Raw genomic sequence first — 20338 nt, forward strand, 5'->3', positions numbered from 1 at the left:
TTGATTTGTAAAGCTTTTAAATGTTGAACACAGACCTACACTACGGTTCAGAAGTTTGGGGTCAGTACGTCACTTTTTTTAAATTAATTTTTTAAAGAAATTAATACTGTTATTCAGCAAGGATGCATTAAATTGGTCAAAAGTTATAGCGATTTAAAATTATTTAAATCTTCAGAGGATCCTGTAAAAAGTGTCATGTTTTCCACAAAAACAGATCATTTTTTGTTAGTCTGTTTACTTTTTTCAACAATAATAAAAGTTTCTTGAGCACCAAATCAGCATATAAGAATGACTTCTGGAAGATCACGTGACACTGAAGACTGCTGGAAATTCTGATGTTTACAATTTAAACTATATTAAAACAGAAAACAATAATCTTACCAAGCTCCAAACTTTTGAACATTTGTGTACAAATACAATCAGTGAGAAGAACAACATGAAGATAATAATATTTTTTTGTTATTATAAAACAGAGTCATTTAAACAGTTTCCAATCGTTTAATTCTTTGGAACTGAACACACAACAGCACACACAATAAATGTACCACTACAGAAGCCACGATAATCTACCCATACACCCATGCACACTCCAACTCACAGACGCACTAACTCACTCACATGAATATGATACAGTCAAAGGAACACACATAAAGCAGAAATCACATTCATGAGACAAAACAAGATTCAAATAAATAAGGGAAGCCTCAATGATCCCTTTCTGACTTCCATTGTTCCCATTATTGTATAACACATTTCTATTGGTCACAGAGGGAAAAAAGGAGATGGGAATAAACACTGTGCTCCCCCGTGCTCCAAACACATGCAACAAGGGCTCGTGGGAAAGGTGGTGAGAAAAAGAGAAGATGAATTTTGTTTTTGTGCTTCAAGTGTTGGGTCTGACACAGCACAGAGAGATGAAATCACAGAGGCATTTGCTTGAGATGCTAAAATACAATCTTACAGTTCAAACACCAAGTAACAGTTGTAGCTATGGAGTGAGAACACACTCTTTTTACGCTTTATAAAGACCATATTCAGATTAGCGCTGGCTACTGGCTCTGACTTTCATTCGTTGAGATCAGCTGAACAGCTTTAGTGTATATTAAGACAAGAGGTACACATGCACAAGGGAGCACTGGGAAATGCACTGCACAGCACAGGGGAGGAGAGAGGTGGGAGACACGTGAGGTCAAAGGTTGCTTTCAGTCCTCAAGAGTGCGGAAAGAATTCTGCATGTCTTCCAGCAGCTGAGCGTAGTCAGCTTTGATCTTTGCTTCACCCTCTTTGACTGGATCCTGCAAAACACACACATTATGGTCAATGTTAATTGAATGAAATGACTGTAAATAATCTAATAAAAAACAAGTTTATTCTTTTTTTATTACAATTTATAATGAATAGTATGATGTATATGCATAAATTATTATAATAAATACTTTGTATAATTTAAATTATAATACATTTTCAATCACTATTCAAATTTCATGTCCATGTATTGTAGGGTAAAAGTAAATATGACCTAAGCTAGATTAAATAGAGGTTCAGATGTAGTGAGAATTAACACAGTACCATGCAATATTTGTTTTATCTGGGGGAACAAAATATTTTAATATGAAATATTTGAATGGTAATGATGTTGCATATTGCTGGGTCTAAGATGTTCGTAATAATGAATTGCAATATTTGATTTTTAAGGACATTTTAATATTTTCAAGGCCTCCATTTTTTATAAAAAATGTTATACCTAATTTTTTGTAAACATGCAAAAAATAATGTAAGGCCTTTTTGTCCAAAACATGATAAGGATGGGACACAATAGACTCAACCCCACATCCTAATTGAATAATACTAAAATAATGCTGGTTTGTTTACTATTATAGTATTGATTCATATTTTGTGTGATAAATATATATATATAAAATTCCCAGCTCACATTTTTGTTGAGGTTGGAGTTATGTTATGTGATTTTGTCATTTATATTATGTTTTTGCATGCATTTTATAATTATATTTAACTAATACATTTTTATTTCAGTTTTACTTATTTTGTACTTATTTCAGTTGTGACAGCAGAATAGTTTGTTTCATGTGGAAAAAAAACGAACCCCCAAATAAAAATATCTATTATTATTATTATAATTTATAGTAAACTTTGCTTTAGCTTTCACTGTAATAATTACTAGGGCTGGACCAGAATTATTTGAATATTTGTTCAGTGTGTTGGTATTCGATTTTCAATTTTGGGATTCGAATATTCGTTTGTTTTTTTTCTCGCACACCTGTCGTGCCCTTCGAAACGGTTCTACGTTTACACTATAAAATCTTGCAAAATACAATACACTTTTTTTTTTTTTTTTTTTTTTTACAATTATCTTATAGCCTAGCCGTTTTTAATAGGATGGACATTTGAATAGGAACCCAACCTCATTATACTTGATAAATATATTTACTTTCTTCTTCTAAGAGTCTCTGTCTAGAGCACACAACTGCATGAGCTTATATGGAAGAAGCGCATGCCTGAGCTTGCATTTTGGGTTAAGCTGCGTTGGTTTGACATTCAAACATCAACATCAAAATGTATTAGCCTTTTTACCCGTTAGGGATGTGATGGTGAGAAAATGTTCCCCTCACCGTCACATTACAGTGCTTGTGCACTGTGCGGCCGTGAACGAATGACGGCCATGCGCATTTTACTTTCGGGTTTAGAATTAGCGCCAATTTGGGGGCGGGTTGCTTGAATGGTGGGTTCATTAGCCTATTATTCTTAATGAAAAACATAACAATATTTGAAATGATTACTGCCAATTCCAAAGACATCAGTGTATATTTTACAAACGATAAATATTTTGAAATGTATTTTATATTGTTAATTTCATATATTTTTTATATTGTTTTTGAAAACACTGAACAGAATTTAGCAGTTGATAACGTGACACACTGAACGTTCTAATCACACCGGTGTGACCGTGCGCTTCAACAAGTTAATTATCAAATGTAAAAATATAACTTTGTCTTTTGGAAGCTGCATTTAAATCCATTTGGCCCAAAAATCTGAGGGCACATGCTCTGGTGTCAACGCAAATTTGTTTTAGTCTCAATTAACAATTCTGTGGTCTATGATATTTACATCTACAAAAACCCCAACATCAATACTTGAGTAACAGTACCTTAAACTTCATGGAGCTGATCCGATAAAGAATTTCTCCCATGTGTTCACGGATCTGCGACCAGGTGATCCTGTTATCGCTCTGTGCTGTGGTTTCGACAGCATGCCGGGCCAAGTCATAAAAAGCTATCATATTGGACAGGATCCCCACTGTCTTATAGAAGGGACAGAACCTGATGAGAGAGTGACAGGGAGATAATGTAGGAAATCATTATTACAGACTGACAAACATGCTACAAGAATGACGAGACGTCAAAAAACAGGGACTGTGGGAACATCACATTCTTTATTGTACAGATAATGACTATACCGGTCATAGGGAGTATAGCCATTCTGCTGCAGGAAGTCATCTTTAATGAGTTTGGCCACCTCCAGAGTGATTTTATCTGTCTCAGCCAGAGATGCCTATGGGTAAGGAAACAAAATAAACCCAGGCATGCATTCAGAATCAATACAAAAAAATGCAAAATACAAACAACACTTGGGATGTGCCCGAAGCTCAAAATCAATAACAAATTCTACCGAATAATAGGAAAAAATCTTTGACAGACACAGTCACTCCTAGTGTTTGCTAAATAGCCAGGGAATAGCATAGCACAATATTATATAAAATCCTCTACGCACTAATGAGTGTGTGAAGTGAACGAGTGTAAACTTCATGAATGAAATGAGCAGAGCGCGATCGCAAATCAAATTGCCGCGTTGCCATCTCAGTGCATCTCTCAGAAATCAGGACTATTACTTGATTTGTTTATTTAAATGGTCTGCACCTTGTATGATGTTATATATTTCTTTGTCTCACTCTCTCCTGGGGACTGCAAGTATTTATGTACCATGTATGCATTTATTATATTACGTTTTAGCAATTTTCAACCACTGAATGTTTTCTTTCAACTGTTCTCTAATCAACTATTTTATACAGGGCCAGATTTACTAAACAGGGCAAATTAGCGTGTGAGCGCAATTCCAAAAAAGCACAGATGGGAGTGGAAAGTACAGCGTGTGATCTACTGACAACGCACAATTTAAAGAACACAGACACAGCCGGATCATTTCCACAATGACCAACGCATATACCAGTTAGCGTGTGGTTTGAGATGTGCTTTTTTCTGGGCAGTAAATGGGCCAAACACCATTGACGAGTACAATCCTTAGTAAATCACCTTGCATGATTAATTCAAATATTTAATTAATAAATAAATACTTCTGGATTTATCACAACACAGGTACAGAAACAAATAATTTTGTGAATATTACAGATACAGACTCCACTGCACACCCCTAAACAACTAAGTGTCTAAGACACAAACACACCTTTCCAACAAGTTGCACAATCTCAGCCAGGTCCTCCTCCTCCTGCAGAATCTCTTTGGCTTTGGTACGCAGCGGCACAAACTCTTGGAAGTGTTTGTCATAGTACTCATCCAGCGCCCGTGTATATTTACTGTAACTGATAAGCCAGTTAACAGAGGGGAAGTGTTTCCTCTGTGCGAGCTTCTTATCTAGACCCCAGAACACCTGAGAGCAACCGTTCAAATGAGAAGGGGAAAAAAAGAGAAATTATGAAGGATTGTACTGCTGCTTTATTTAAAAGAGTTAAACGAATATATACACCCACCTGCACAATACCAAGAGTGGCAGAAGTCACAGGATCTGAGAAGTCACCACCAGGGGGAGACACGCTGTAGGAAAACATTTATTTTAAAAGGATCACAAAATGAGTGGAAAGAATAGAAACATATACCGTTATAAACCCCCACACAATAGCTAACATCAAAGTCTCTACAAATATTTACTATAATAGCTCGCTTAGTGTTATTTGAATGTACTTACGCTCCAACAATGCTGACGCTGCCCTCTCTCTCTGGGTTACCCAGGCACTTCACTCGACCTGCTCTCTCATAGAACGATGCCAGACGGGCTCCAAGGTATGCGGGATACCCACTATCTGTGGGAGGAAAACAGGAAGGTTTGATTATCCAGTATAAGAATGTTTGGTCTAGACAAGACTGTACAATTTGGCAAAAAAAACATGTTGTGAATGTGGTACAAACAACCAGCGTTTGGAGGAATACATCCAGTGTGAGTTATGCTTTATACACATTTTTCTGCTAATAATAAGCTTCACTTTAAAGTATGCAGTACACGCAGAGTTAAATGTTAATGTTAAATGATATGCCATTTAGCAATCACAAATGTTTAGGCTTACATTTTTTCATGTTTTTGAAAAAAGTCTCTTATGCTCAACAAGGCTGCATTTATTTAATCAAATACACAGTAAAAACAGTAATATTGTGAAATATTATTAAATTATATATAATTTCTAAAATGACATGCATTCCTATGATGTCAGCATCGTTACTCCAGTCTTCAGTGTCACATGATCTTTCAGAAATCATTCTAATATGCTGATTTGGGGCTCAAGAAACATGTAGCTTATTATTTTCATTAAAGGGATAGTTCGCCCAAAAATGAAAATTAGCCCATAATTTACTCACCCTCAAGTCATCCTAGGTGTATATGACATTCTTCTTTCAGACGAATAAAATCGGAGTTATATTACAAAAGTCCAGGCTAATCCAAGCATTTGAACTGGATTCATAGTTGCTCTGTTTTTGAAGTCCATAAAAAGTGCATCTGCCCACCAAATAACGTGCTCCACGCGGCTCTGGGGTGTTCATAAAGGCCTTCTGAAGCGAACCGATGCGTTTGTGTAAGAAAAATATCCATATTTAAAACTTTATCAAGTAAACTTTCGGCCGACGCCTTCCCTGTTCAATTTATGGAAAAATTGTTGAAAGTTCCTCTGCCGATCGAAAGACTAATGCGACCAGGTCCGCTCATCATGACGTCACGTACGCATCTTGAGTTTCACTTTCAACTTTCAACACTTTTCCAAGGAAATCCATCGGCTGGAACTCTACTTGATAAAGTTTTAAATATGAATATTTTTCTAACACAAACGTGTTGATTTGCTTCAGAAGGCCTTTATTAACACCCCAGAGCTGCGTGGAGCAGTTATTTGACGGACAGATGCACTTTTTATGGACTTCAAAAACAGAGCAACTATGAATCCAGTTCAAATGCTTGGATTAGCCTGGACTTTTGTAATATACCTCAGTTTTTATTCGTCTGAAAAAAGATTGTCATATCCACCTAGGATGACTTGAGGGTGAGTAAATTATGGGCTAATTTTCATTTTTGGGTGAACTATCCCTTTAACACTGAAAACAGTTTGTTTTTGTTGAAAGTGAAACCATGATGTATGGATATTTTGATTAATAGAAAGTTCAAAAGAACAGCATTTATTTGAAAAAGAATTTGTTGTTACAATATAAATGTGTGTGCTGTATATACTTTTCATCAATTGAATGCATTCTTGGTGAATACAATTATTAATTTTATTTATATAATTTACTAAAACACACAGAGAAATTTGCAGTGGACACAAAACAGGGATTGTTGCACTGTACATACCAGCAGGCATCTCAGCCAAACGTCCGGAGATCTCCCTAAGAGCCTCAGCCCATCGAGAGGTGGAGTCAGCCATCATACTGACATTATAGCCCATGTCTCTGAAGTACTCCGACAATGTGATACCTGTTGACACAAAAGCATACCATCTATGAAGATAAACGCAACCACACACACAAACAATACTTTCTCTTACAGGTTTTGTTCCATCTCATTTTACTATTAATAATCGTTTTTTTTAATAAAACTGCCACTTAGCATTACAGCACACTTTACTTTCTACAGGTGGCTCTTGTGTTTACCAGTGTAGATGGAGGCTTCTCTGGCAGCCACAGGCATGTTTGAGGTGTTGGCCACCAGAGCTGTTCTCTTCATAATGCTCTCCACCTTCCCATCCACCTCCATGGTCAGCTATTGAACAAAATGACTGTCAATCATCTAAACCACACAACAGGGTCGCATGAATCTTTCCAGGAATGAATTTCATATCACATTTATAAATCTAATATTAAGCAAAGCTGTTCACGTGAGCACCACAACGCATGCATGTGATGCTGACGGAGGAGCTGGCCAACATACAGTAAACAGCGTAGGAGACTGACACAGACAAGAAAAAATTGTTGAATAAGGTCGTTAAAATTTCATAAAATTCAAGTTGAACCACTGGAGTCGCATGGAGATTTTAACAACCTTTCTTGGCCTTGAAAGTGTTAATTAAATTGCGGTCTATGCTCTCGGATTTCATCAAAAATATCTTTATTTGTGTTCCGAAGACATGAATGAAATGACATGAGGGTGAGTAATTAATGACCGAAATTTCATTTTTGGGTGAACGAACCCTTTAAACCCAGTGCCATACCAACCTCTGGAAAGTCTCTTAATACTTCAGACATCTCGTTTCCACGCTCGCCGCAACCGACATAAACGATGACATCACTGTTGGAGTACTTGGAGAGAGACTGAGAGATGACAGTCTTACCACAGCCAAAGGCTCCTGGAATGGCTGTGGTTCCTCCTTGGACACAACTGCAAAACGGCAGAAATTAGGACTTCACCGTAATGGTTAAACCACCAGAGAAAGTACTTTGTCAGAATTAATGCACTTTCACGTACTGTACACTGTCATTCAACGGTTTGGGATCTGAGATATTAATTTTTGTTTAAAGAAATTTTTATTTTTATTCAGCAAAGCAGCATTAAATTGATCAAAATTGACAGGAAACATTTTGTAATGTCAACAAAAATTTCTATTTCAAATAAATGCTGTTCTTTTGAGCTTTCTATTCATCACAGAATCCTGGAAAAATGTATCATGGTTTCCACAAAAGTATTAAGCAGCACAACTGCTTTCTACATTGATAATAATAATAAATGTTTCTTGAGCATCAAATCAGCACATTAGAATGATTTCTGAAGGATCATGTGACTGAAGACTGGAGTAATGATGCTGAAAATTCCTTTTGCATTACAGGAATATATTATTATTATTTTTTTAAAATATATTCAAATAGAAAACAGCTATTTTAAAATATAATCATATTTCACAATATTACTGTTTTACTGTATTTTTGTTCAAATAAATGACATGAGCATAAGAGACGTCGAAAATCAAAAAATCTCACTGACCCCAAACAACAAATCAAGAGTGTGTCAACTCATGCGCACGGTTTAATTGACCTCATCTGGTTTCATGATTTATTATATTTATCATAAATGTATTACAGTTCATAACTGAGAAGGTTTGCTCACAGATTTAGTAGCAGCAAATAGCACAAGCGGCAACAGACTGGCTTTATTACACATTCATTTGAGCAGAATATGGCAGTGGTCATCGCCAAACTCCAACATATACGTTTTCTGCTTTCAGATAACCAGTGTGGTTTTTACATAGTGCAGAAAGAGAGTGTGCGCATTGTTGCCATGCTGAGAAAATTAAAGTCTCTTCTCTTTTTCTTCTCTAATTGGGGGATTGAAACACTACAAACATGAAGGCGTGTTACCAATGAAAGATAATGGAAATGTCAATTTATAAAAAAATATTCTAGATAAATAACCAGAGGGCCAATATCGCAGACGATTCTGCTTACTTAACTGGGAAAAATTGTGATCAGGATTAAAATATGATTCACTGTGCAGCCCTAGCAGAAATATTAAAGTAAGTGTCAGGTACACTACAAACTTTACAGTCTCAGATGTGGAAAGATAATGAGTGTGAGTTTGAGACTCACGGAAAGAGGGCGTCCAGTACTCTCTGTCCAGTCAGCAGGGGGTGGTTGGCAGGGAGCTTCTCAGTAACAGGCCTTACCTGTCGCACAGGCCAGACCTGCACCATGGTGAACTTCTCCTTTACTCCTTCAAACTCCAGTTCCAGCACCACATCCTGACACACACACAGTGAAAAAGGAAGTTCCAGTATTTAGTGAGATTAGGTTTCTTCCCCATCTTATCAAAACATCTTGGGCAGTTGTTCTAACTGTTGCCTTTGTAAGGCGCTATATAAGTTTGAATTGCCGTGAATGATTATCACGTGCATGTCTATAAATGTGTGGTAGAATTTAAGGACATGTGAGGATGATTGTGAGTGTGACTCACAGAAACATCATAATTTCCCGGTGGAGCGAGGTAGGTGACTGTTCCCCTACTGCGGGGGGGCAGCATGATCTTGTGCTTGATGAGAGAGTTCTCATACACCAATCCATAGATATCCCCCCCTGTAATGTGACTTCCAACCTGAAAAAACAGTGAGAGAGTCAAATTAATGTAAACATGCAGTACATCATTTCAATATAATAAACAAGTAATATATATTTGCTACAATTTTGCCGTTTGACCTGGATTTTTTCCATGAAACAAAAAATAGCATCAAAAATGTAATTCATCGGTTTTCCATACATTAAAATGCAGGGTTGAGTTCGACTGGCAGTCGAGTACATTTGCAAATTATATATAAATGAACCAGGCCTCCATGCATATTATTAAACTATACCACTAGACTATCATGACTCAACAGTCTTAGGAAAAGTGCAGAAATGTCACTTGTGTCCCCTCTAAAAACAAGGTGCACGACGGCCCTTTTATACAGAGAAAGACACACACATAGTTCCTTACCCTCAGGTTTTGAAAAGGAGAGAATTCCCACTTTAGGTCCCTGTTTAAAGCTCCAATGTTGACCCCTCTGGGAATGTAGATGCTCTGCGTGAGGTCATTGATGTCTTTCAGGGGACGCTGAATACCATCAAAGATGGAGCCCATGATTCCAGGCCCTAGCTCCACAGAGAGGGGCTTTCCAGTACGGAGCACAGGATCTCCGACAGAAACTCCAGCTGTATTTAGCTCAGGAAAACATACAGACAAATACAAATAGAACATACCGTGGCAGCACTATGATAAATACCATGGTAATCTGCCACATGCCACAGTACTGAATGATTACCATATTTACATAATACGACAAGGTACTTTAAATTATTGAACCTTGGTAATAATTCTGTGCAAACTATAGTATTTTTTGGTAGTTTATTTTAATAACAAAACATACTCTCCATGATTGAGAGTATTTGTGTTGGTGCAAATGTAGCAATAGTTTTTTAACATCATGCCAGCTTCTTCAGCTATTTTCATGGCGAAAACCATACTTGAGTTATTAAAACTTTAAAGAAACACTAAATAAGATATTAAATACCCATTTTCCTTCTTTCCTTTAAAAACTTTTTCAAGGATTATAGAGTAAGTAAATCACTGATGAATGGTAAAGGATACAGGTCTCCTCGTACACCTGGATGGTTGCCATATCTCCCTCCAATCGGATAATCTCTCCCACAAGCTCACAGTGGCCAACACGCACTAGTTCATACATAGCCGCACCTGCCATTCTAGTGGCCGTCACCACTGTAATGAACAGACACACAGACTGTAACCTGTCCATCACATGACTGACATCTTCAATTGTTATATTTATGACACAGTCAAAATAAACTACTTATGAGATTCACTTTGTGCTGTGCCTTCCATTTAGTTACAAAGGGATTTATTTTGACTATATATGGATATTGAGAACATGTTTTTATTTTTACCTGGCCCTGAAACTCCATGCACATATCCAAACTGATCCTCACGTTCCTCATCTCGGACCTTAGGCAGTTTGGAAAAATCCATCCTGTATGTTAGAAAACCTGAAAGTGGAAGTGTGAGACAGTAAGAATCATTCAAAACGCATCAATATCTTTCAGACATATGCCAAACCTAAAATCAACATTTAATTTCTCACAATTCCAATATAGAACCACAAGGTCTACTGCGTTGCTCCAGTTCAAAGCAATATAACAGTTACTTGAACACAAATGTGAGTTTCAATCTTATTGGTATGATAAATATTGCAATTACCACTGACAAATTCAAAGACTTCCTTGATGACAACACAGCAAAATAGTAATACTAACAGAACCACTATGGCCGACCAGTATTCATTTAGATTAACACTATACCCCTGTTGTAACAGATCAAATTACAATGTTCTGAATTTGATCGCTGTACTAAACACACCACAGCTAAAATAAATTCGCCTTCACACGACCGCAACTATTGAATTAGGAGATCTAGGAGACTGTCGAAAGGAACCATTGGATGTCAGGTGACAGATGGTTGCTAGCAAAGCCTCTGATCAGCAAATGAGCAGATTTCACCAGAGTAGAATAATGAGATATGACCAAAACGACTGGTCTGACAGCAATAAAAAAAATAACTGTATATATAAACGAAACGATTAGTCTTACTGTATTAGAATGAAATGAACGACAATCCTCGGAATATCCTACCAGTGGAGCGAGAAAAAAATTGTCACGACATAGGTCAGCTGACTAGCAGGATTAAGGAAGTCCGTGTACACAGGGCAGTGCACCATTACGGCTCCCCTAGTGGAGATTTAACGTGGAAAGGTATAGCGCGAATGATCCAACATGGCGCTTTTAGAACCACAGCTTCCCCATTTCCTGTGTTCGCCATAAGGACACAAGGACGTAACTGCAACCAGCAACGCCATATATGTTGACCTTTTCAAAACCTGGGCACCGAGTATTCCACCAATGTATAGCATTAAACACTGCGTTGAATATTTTGTCAGATTCTGTGTCATCATTTACGAACTTTCATGCATATTCATTACATTCTCATCAATATGCATCACGTAAAAAGTCTGGCGCTCTTAACGTGGTTGCGTCACAGGGTGATTCCTGTTGAGACCGCGCGTAACCCAGACGTTTAAGAATTTGTTGAATGCAGTTGCAAAAAGCTACTTTCTGAACGCTTAATAGTTATTTTCCCGGTTGCTTCGCGATTGTGGGTACAATCAAGGTGTCATCAGTTTTGTGAATCTTAAGCCACCAGCTTCAATTCGATGGTTATCAACGAGGACTGGTCGACGACATTTCATCACCATCATCTTCATCATCGATAATTGAGGTCTGGGCGAAATAATACACCGGTCGGCTTTATTTTATTGTCAACCGTGGTCTGAACTTCGAAAAAACTGATCTTTTGCTCAGTATTGCAGTTTTGATCACAAGACCGCTCTGAGCATATGGCAAATCCTTCGGTTGTGCGGTAACGTTAGCTTATTAGTTGTTGTCTGCTAAGTTCAAAAGCAACTGGACAGATAAAACGTTATATATATATTTTTGGAAGACTTTTCGCTAACCAAAGTGACTCCATAAGGTCATTAGCTGGAAATCAACGAGCCAAGAACCCAACTTTGTGGTACCACCCCACCATGTTGGGCATTATGGATCATCACCAAGGTAAATACGCGTTTTTCTTATTGTCATATAAATGTTTCTCTTCTCGTTTAATTGTAGTCTATCACCCCGAAGTCGAAGTTTTACACGAGCCTCGTGTAACACCCATTTAACAAAGAGCTCCTGAATGGATTAACTACTCATGCTAACAGTGAGATATCCTCTTAGGTTAAGTACGTTACACGGAACGGGACCTCTATACTATCTGCAGATACATAACATGCACTTTTCTAAGAATATATTGGGGAGTATTCTCTTCTAAGCAAAACTTGTTATTGTAAGCAAAAGTTCTGACACCAATCGGCTGCCCTGTTTTGCTGACTAGACGATGTTTCATCTGCTCGTCTTTAGCTTTTAGCATAAGCAGCTCCTGTTCGGACGTGAAGATGTTTACTTGAGCAAATGAGTCCACAAACATTTGCAAAAATGTTTAACGTTTTGAAATCGATTTCTTATGCTTACATCTGTAGCATTCCAATTATCACGTACGGAGATGACTCTTAAGTTACTTTAGCAGTATCTAGATAGCACAAGCTAAAGCTAACTTGACAGTTCAGTTAACGCTGTAGTTTCAGCGTTTAGGGGATTTGTCAATAATCCAGATGTCTCCTGTTTCTTTTACAGACACCGTCAGGACATGTAAAACTGAGGCTTTGGTAAGTGCTGTCGCAGTTACATTTTGTAATGGTTTTAAATGGTGACAGCCTCGTTACTTATTTATAGCTTAGGCCACATGTGGCCGAACATTGGGGGATGGGCTGTGGATAAGATCAGCGTAATTGGCTAAATTATTTTAATTTTGAAAATTATTAGAAATTTGTGAAAGACAGGTGTCATAGCATTATATATCTCTATACATTATTATTAAATGTACTATTAATCACTATTAATGTAGTTTGTCTTTGTTCCAGCCTCCAGAGCGTAGGAAGAGGACCGTAGAGGATTTCAATAAGTTTTGCAGCTTTGTCCTGGCCTATGCTGGGTACATTCCACCTCAAACAGAAGTGAGTTGAATGTCATAAAACAATGCCATTTTGTACAGCAACCAAGGGATAACTCTGACCATCTTTGGGGTAATCACCTGCTGCTGACACGGTTGTCTCTTAAAATACTTAAGTCCCCATGAAATCAAAATTTATGGTTTATTTTGGGCTTTTAGTATGGATATGTTAGTCTTGCTGTTATCTATACACAATGACAAAAAACAATGACAAAATTCACATGTAGAAGATATAAACATTCAAAACAGTCTCTCACTTCTGCCACTATGGATCAGTGATTTTGATGACATCGCTCTGCACTTAAAGGCCCACTGGAATCAAAATAAAGTTTTCGCAGACTTCACCTTCTCATCAAATCTTCTGTCCAATCAAATGCGCTCTAGAATCTGAAGTCCCGCCCCCTGCATTATAAATAGACCCTGAACTGCGTCTGAAAACAGTCAGTTGTTCACGCATTTACTATTTTCTACATGATGAACGGCACATCAGTTGCTTTCAGTTCAGTTGCATGCTTTCAGTTGAGGCCAATGAAGTCTGGGTTCACGATCGTTTCCCATGCACCGCAGCAGCACACACACACGCACATAGTCTAGAGCAGAGCCGTTGACTACAGACACGAGATCGCAGCGCGGATCATATGCGCGAGTCGGCACAGACAACAAAACATATCGGACCCATTTATATGCTGCACAGAATAATGTATTTCAAAGAGATATGGAAGAGATTATGATGATAAAGGGTTAGATTTGGAGGAAACTGGCTTTAAAAAAACAGAAAGGCTAGTCAAACTGTGGTAATAACGAAGCGCTATTGGCCGTTTCAAAAAAGGGGAGGAGCTGCTAACAGCTGGAGCCGTTTTAGGGGAAATTACGTCAACATATTGAATAATGCTGCCCGTTCCAAGGCAATTCAGTGGGCCTTTAAGCTTCTCATTTAGACTTTTGTCCAATCAAATGCTCTCTAGAATGATGATAATGATGATGATGATGATGATATAAATGTATTTATCCCCCAGGGGAAATGTAGGCGTTACAGCAGCATAAAAACAGGACAAAAACAAATATAACCAAAAATAACACACATTACAACTATACACTCCAACGATAAATTATGTAGGAAGACCAAAAAAGCATTAATACAGATATACCATTAAATATAAATGATTTTTTTTTTATAAATATCGTAAATATTATATATAATATAATATATAATATTATATATGTAAATATACTCTCCTAAAAAATTTGTAGTTAGTCGTGTCAATACTGAGATATTTGGATATTAAAAAGTCTAGCTGCTGTTGGAACAAAGGATCTCTGGTAACACTCCTTAAGGCCCTTTCACACCGGACGCGTAGCGGAAAAGCGAATATTTCGTGTGTGAATAGTTTGCATCAAAACCATTCACATCAGCTGCGACACGAATTTGCGACGTCTGTGATGTTTCGGAACATTCCAAAACATTCGTGCGACAGCTGAGAAAACACTGACACTTCCTCATTCAGTGAAGAAGAGCTTTTCATTTTATTTAAAAGACCGAAAAGAAGGTTTAAAAGAACTGAGAGTCTGAAGGGGAGTATGCTAATCTTGTACAGGAGCTTAAAACTTTATCATGGCTAGTCCTGCACTTACTTTCAAATGTCCGTGGGACAATTTGAGGAGCTCCTCCAGAGACCGTAGCACTTCATCTGACGAGATAAACCACACACTTCAGGAACCAATCGATCCGGAGCAGCTGTGTTTCCAGTTGAGTCACATTGTAAACATTTAAGTGCCACCGTCGTAGCCTACTGACGGAAAAACATTCACTTTCCGTAGTCGCGGACACAAGGTTTAGAAAAAAATCGCAGAGTTTTAACTCAAAAGGTAATGTTATCGATAGCTTAGTCAACATCCTCCTCTCACCCACCTGCTCCACTGAGTCCAGAGGACAGTCCATAATAGAACTAGCCCTCCTAATCATTTTGTCGGGCCTTTTCTTATCCTTCTGTGATTCCACCACTCCAGCAAACCACAGCATAAAAAATTACTGATGCAACTATCGTATCATAAAAAAAATTCAGTAATGTCCAACACACCCCAAAGGACCTCAGTCTCCTCAACAAATGGACTTTGGCCCTTCCTATACAGAGCACTCATGTTGTCGACCAGTCCAATTTATTATTTATATGAACACCCAAATACTTGTACACGTTCACCCTCTCAATGTCCAGCCCCTGGATGTTTACCGGTACAGTATATGAGGCCTTCTTACTGAAGTCAATCACCAATTCTTTAGTCTTGGTAACATTGATGTGAAGGTTTAGAATCTAAAGCATCCCACCACCTACATTATAAATAGATGCTGAAGCTGCAGCTAAAATTGGTCACTTTTTCACACATGTACTATTTTCTACATGGTGAATGGCACAGTGCATCTATAAAGGGGATAGGAAACGATTCAGACAGTGTAAATATGCTTTTCATTGGGGTGAATGAAGTCTGGTTTCCCGTTAGTGTCACGCAAATCACCACAACGGGCACACACATTATGCTCCAGTCCAGAGACATGATAGCACAGAGCGGATCATATGCGCATGCCGTGCATACCAGAAAACGTATACACAGAATGCTATATTTTAAAGCAATATGCAAAATAAGATTAGGAGGAGTACCGGTTAGAGGTTAGGAGGAAACTGGAAATTACGTCAACACATTGAAGGCCTTTAACCCTTATAATCAATTGTGCATAAAGGCCAAAGTATACTTCACTTTTCACTTTTTATTTCCCTTCATTTTCCCTTAAAACACATCTTTGAACACCAAAATTACATATTTTAACGTTTTTCCCTGTGAAAAATTGAATGTAACACTACACCCTTGCTTCATTATGCTGATATATGAATATGCAAATGAGCCCCACCTCCACTGACTCACACCAGCTCAGAGATCCACTCGGTCAACTTTACTGTAGTAAACGCTGCACAATGGCAAGTGGAAATACTGGTTTAATTTAGCCATATATGTTTGAACCAGAAACTGGTTCAGAAGAAGTAGAAGAGCAAATTACACAAGCTCATCTACAAGTCAAGTATCAGAATGTTAGTGCATTTTATGTATTGCTCTCTACAAGGTCACACATAGCGGTAATTAATATGATTAGCCTTTTGCTTGACTATGTTATCAAACAGCTAATAATGTGTTTCAGTCTGCCTTCTAAAAATCAGTATCCTTAGAAACGCTTTGAACATCATAGAACGTCAGTGGAGAAAGGCATATAGTTCATCATAACATCGTAATGTACATCATATACATAATTCACGCGCTATATTGATAAATGTAACTGATTTTTCACATCAACAGAAAAATATACCAAGATTGCCTGGCTTTTCTTGAGACTCCCCTGCTTCGCAGCATAGTAACGATGATATGCTAAAGCCCGTCCGCACGTTGATGGGATTGGTTACAAGGTAGTTTGTGACGTAAGAAACGCCAAGTTACATTTTTTGCATTCGAGTCCATGGGGATCAACTGACACATTACACAAGACTTTTTTCTGTTAGGTTTGTCTCAGAAGTACTTTAGTAAAATATATTTGCATCTTTCCCATATCTCGCACACTTTGGGAAATTTTGCTGATAAACATGAATATGCAAGCCTATTGATAAACCATTGCCACTAGGGGTGTAACGATACATTGTTATATTGAGATATCGCAATATAAAAATGTGACGATATGGATCATTGATGTAAACTATGATTTGCGAATATAGTTCGTTTTATATAGAGTTAGTTTGTTTATCAACCAAAAATGTAAATTGTCATGTACTCACCCTCATGTCGTTTCAAACCTATAAGATTATCGTATAATAATGTAATGGGGGAATCTTTGTGGGTCCTGGTAGTAATAATATCATTTTAATAATAAATAAAAACTCTATTCTTTATTTTAGCTTAAAATATCACGATAGTAACATATTGTGGGTTAAGTATCGTGATTTGTATCAAATCTTGACGTGTATCGTTACACCCAAAATGTAAAAAAAAAATGTATCACCTTTTTCATTTAAAAAGTGAAAGTTTATGCAAGTAAAATGCATTTAGTTGACAATGAATGTGTAGGTTTCATAAATTTGAGCAGGCAAAAGGAATTTAATTGAATCCATTAATTTCAGAGGAGCTGCTACTGGTACATTTTCAGATTATATGTTCTTATAAATTTCATGTCATTATTTATTTAAATAAAATTTCTCCATGTTAAAAAAAAAATAGTTTCCTGCATCACAGTAGTTATTCTGTCAACATTCAAAACTGACATTTTCACTCATTTGAAAAAATATTAAGTTATGACTTTTATAAGCTTAAGTTTCACCACACAACGCAAAATCGTATGCAGGTTTTAAATGCATTATGATGGTACTGCAATTTTATTCAATTGTTCTGATGTGTGTTTCCAGGAGAGTTCATGGTCTCCGTCTTCATCTCCATGTACACATGAGCTTTCTGAGCTCTCCGGTGAAGGGTCCGTAAAGGATAGCTGGACGGACGCTCACTCCGACCTCAACAACATTCACAACTTGGTCTACAACGCTGAGACTGACAGCAGCAGCACAGAGTTCAACCATCTTCAGTCGGACAGCTCCTTAGACAAGATGAGACTGAAAGACTCTCTGAACCAGATCCATCTTCATAGTAAAGCTGACAGGAAGAAGGTGAAGAAACTCAGCCGCTTGTCTTTAGGAGGGCCAAGAAAAAGCATCTCGGAGGCAAGAGCACACAAACAGACGAAAGCAGCACTGAAGAAAATAAAGAGATCGGTAAAGACTGAGAGTCACTTTACATCCACAAGCCCTTTGAATGAGGGACTTGAAAAGGAGGAGGGACTAACGGAACAGGCCATTCACATGCATGAGGCAAGCCTTAAACTGGAGTCCAATCAAGAAACAGACCTGAGCTCTTGCGAAACGGACACACTGGTGACTGATGAGGATATTATGGTGGAGTCTGGTAAGTGTCAGATTCGACTTTGTATGTTAGTATTGCATTTTAAGAAGTGCAATTAAAAAGTTGACATTGGTTGTATGTATGCAAAGTGTATACATACACGTACATGAATATATTCAGCTACAACACATGTCATAGATGTTTCCTTTAAACTCATTTTGCATGCTTCACCCTTGCATCTGATCATTATCAATCTTTCAACCATCCGTATTTTGTTCTATCTACTGTAGGTGATGATTCATGGGATCTGATTACATGTTATTGCGGGAAGCCTTTTGCCGGACGTCCCATGATTGAATGTGACGAGTGCTCCATATGGGTCCATCTCTCCTGCGCTAAGATTAAGAAGTCTAACGTACCTGACATTTTCTACTGCTTCAGATGCAGGGACTCTCGGGGTTCCACGGCCAAAAGAGACCTCTGAGAATGAGTGTATGGCTGTAGATCCTCTGTGTGTATTTAAATGGACGAGATGTTCTCATACCTGTCCTTTTTACTTTTCTGATTACTATTAATTAGTTTCTGTTAAATTAAAAAAAGTTGATTTATATAACTCCATTTGTTCTCCTTTGTTCTGTGTTGACAGATTGGTCTTGGTTTATGATGTTAAATGGCTTTCAGGTTTAAGAAGGTGTCCTAAAACTCATGCACTTATTTGCACTACTGTATTTTGATTGTACACAAATAAACCTAAAACTAATATTGGTGTAAAATGTGCACTATGACCATATATTATGTGTATAATCTCTCTTGGCCCTCTGGTTTTACAAACCAAACTGTCGTTAGATAAAATAGATTAAAACGGATCTTTACACTATATACATTTTTTTTAAACTTTTACATGCCCGGGTCATATCTCGCTACAAGTCAAGAAAGAAATGTAATTTTGCGCAAACCATTTGACCATTAAGGTTTTTTTGCATTTTCATGACATTTAACAATATTGCAATTTAACAAAATTGTTTCATAATTATGATAATTTATGAGATGTATTATCTAAATACCATATACATGAACACCCATTAAAGCAATGCTACTTCCAGTGAAGTGGTGTTCTAATCTAGTGTTTTTCAGTCTTGACTCAGCATGTCGCAAAAATTCTCCAACTTATTTAGATCAAGGAGCACTGTAGGAAACATCTGAATGAGTGCAATTAGGAGCGCTAGATAAGGGATACCTCCAACACAGATCTGTACAACTCAAACACTGTTCAAATCGATGTAATTATATTTTTAAAGTAATGTTCTGTGTGACATTTTTCAGTCTTGTGACGAATTAAATTGTTGCAGGATGCTCTCAGATTAATCTTTGACCGTTGTAAAGCAGATAAAGCAGCATATTTAGACAATTTTATTGCTTGATTTGTTATTTGTGTATTAAGTTGCCGTTCAAGATTTTAGGCTCCAGAATAGGCACCATTTCCAACTTTCATCGAAAACCATGCTATAATTGTTCCATTTTTATTTTTAAGAATTAAAACATTTGTAATTTTTCTTATTTTGTTTGTCCTGCTCATCCCAGTGTATATATAGTGTGTATGTACAGGTGTATATGTTTGAAAGATGAGGAAATGTTATATTTTTTCTGACCATTTACAGCAGTAAATTCTGAAAATAAATGTTCTTTTACAGTCAAAGTTGATGTTAATTTGCATTGTTTTGTTTGCTGATGTCACTGCTCTCTCGGTGAGCAATGTCCAAAGGGAGTATAGTCAAATGGGTGTGGCGAGACATATTCACAAATACACAATCTCCCCAGTCACATGCTCCAGTGCAGGTGCGTGATTCTTCGCTGCTCATCTTCTGAAACACTGCTTGCTGTTATTTGTGACAATCGGCTGCTTAACGTGAGGTAAGCACATACAATATGAAATTTGGTTTTACCATGTCATTTTACATGTGTAGTTTAATTGTCCACAGGTTATTAA

General features: G+C 37.4%; 2 protein-coding genes across 3 annotated transcripts; one reads left to right on the forward strand and one right to left on the reverse strand.

The window, feature by feature from the left end:
* Positions 1-227: 227 nt before the first annotated feature.
* On the reverse strand, positions 228-11832 carry atp6v1aa (ATPase H+ transporting V1 subunit Aa). 2 transcript variants are annotated; one of them, XM_079815200.1, is made up of 15 exons: positions 11412-11832; positions 10713-10811; positions 10399-10527; positions 9748-9962; positions 9232-9369; positions 8868-9019; positions 7503-7665; positions 6942-7050; positions 6643-6765; positions 4999-5113; positions 4784-4847; positions 4480-4683; positions 3476-3570; positions 3167-3338; positions 228-1295 (listed from the first exon to the last, which is right to left on the reverse strand). In XM_079815200.1, the coding sequence occupies exons 2-15, from the start codon at positions 10792-10794 to the stop codon at positions 1203-1205; spliced, it is 1854 nt and encodes a 617-aa protein (XP_079671326.1). In that variant the 5' UTR covers positions 10795-10811; positions 11412-11832; the 3' UTR covers positions 228-1202. The 2 variants fall into 2 exon arrangements, with proteins under 2 accessions (XP_079671326.1, XP_079671327.1); XM_079815201.1 differs by having other exon boundaries at positions 442-1295; positions 11023-11427.
* phf23a (PHD finger protein 23a) lies at positions 11730-20055 on the forward strand. The gene is made up of 5 exons (XM_079815202.1): positions 11730-12431; positions 13053-13084; positions 13340-13432; positions 17865-18414; positions 18642-20055. The coding sequence occupies exons 1-5, from the start codon at positions 12404-12406 to the stop codon at positions 18833-18835; spliced, it is 897 nt and encodes a 298-aa protein (XP_079671328.1). The 5' UTR covers positions 11730-12403; the 3' UTR covers positions 18836-20055.
* The last annotated feature ends 283 nt before the right edge of the window (positions 20056-20338 follow it).

Source organism: Gobio gobio (assembly GCF_949357685.1).
Source record: "Gobio gobio genome assembly, chromosome: 4".
NCBI lineage: Eukaryota > Metazoa > Chordata > Actinopteri > Cypriniformes > Gobionidae > Gobio > Gobio gobio.

Excerpts from the sequence above, each read along its gene's own strand:
- atp6v1aa (XM_079815200.1), bottom strand. The coding sequence starts at position 10,794 with ATGGATTTTTCCAAACTGCCTAAGGTCCGAGATGAGGAACGTGAGGAT. Across the intron at positions 4,684-4,783 it reads CCACTCTTGGTATTGTGCAG|GTGTTCTGGGGTCTAGATAA; the intron begins GTGGGTGTATAT and ends GGTTGCTCTCAG. Across the intron at positions 3,571-4,479 it reads TTGTGCAACTTGTTGGAAAG|GCATCTCTGGCTGAGACAGA; the intron begins GTGTGTTTGTGT and ends CCTTACCCATAG.
- phf23a (XM_079815202.1), top strand. The coding sequence starts at position 12,404 with ATGTTGGGCATTATGGATCATCACCAAG. Across the intron at positions 13,085-13,339 it reads CATGTAAAACTGAGGCTTTG|CCTCCAGAGCGTAGGAAGAG; the intron begins GTAAGTGCTGTC and ends TCTTTGTTCCAG. Across the intron at positions 18,415-18,641 it reads GGATATTATGGTGGAGTCTG|GTGATGATTCATGGGATCTG; the intron begins GTAAGTGTCAGA and ends TATCTACTGTAG.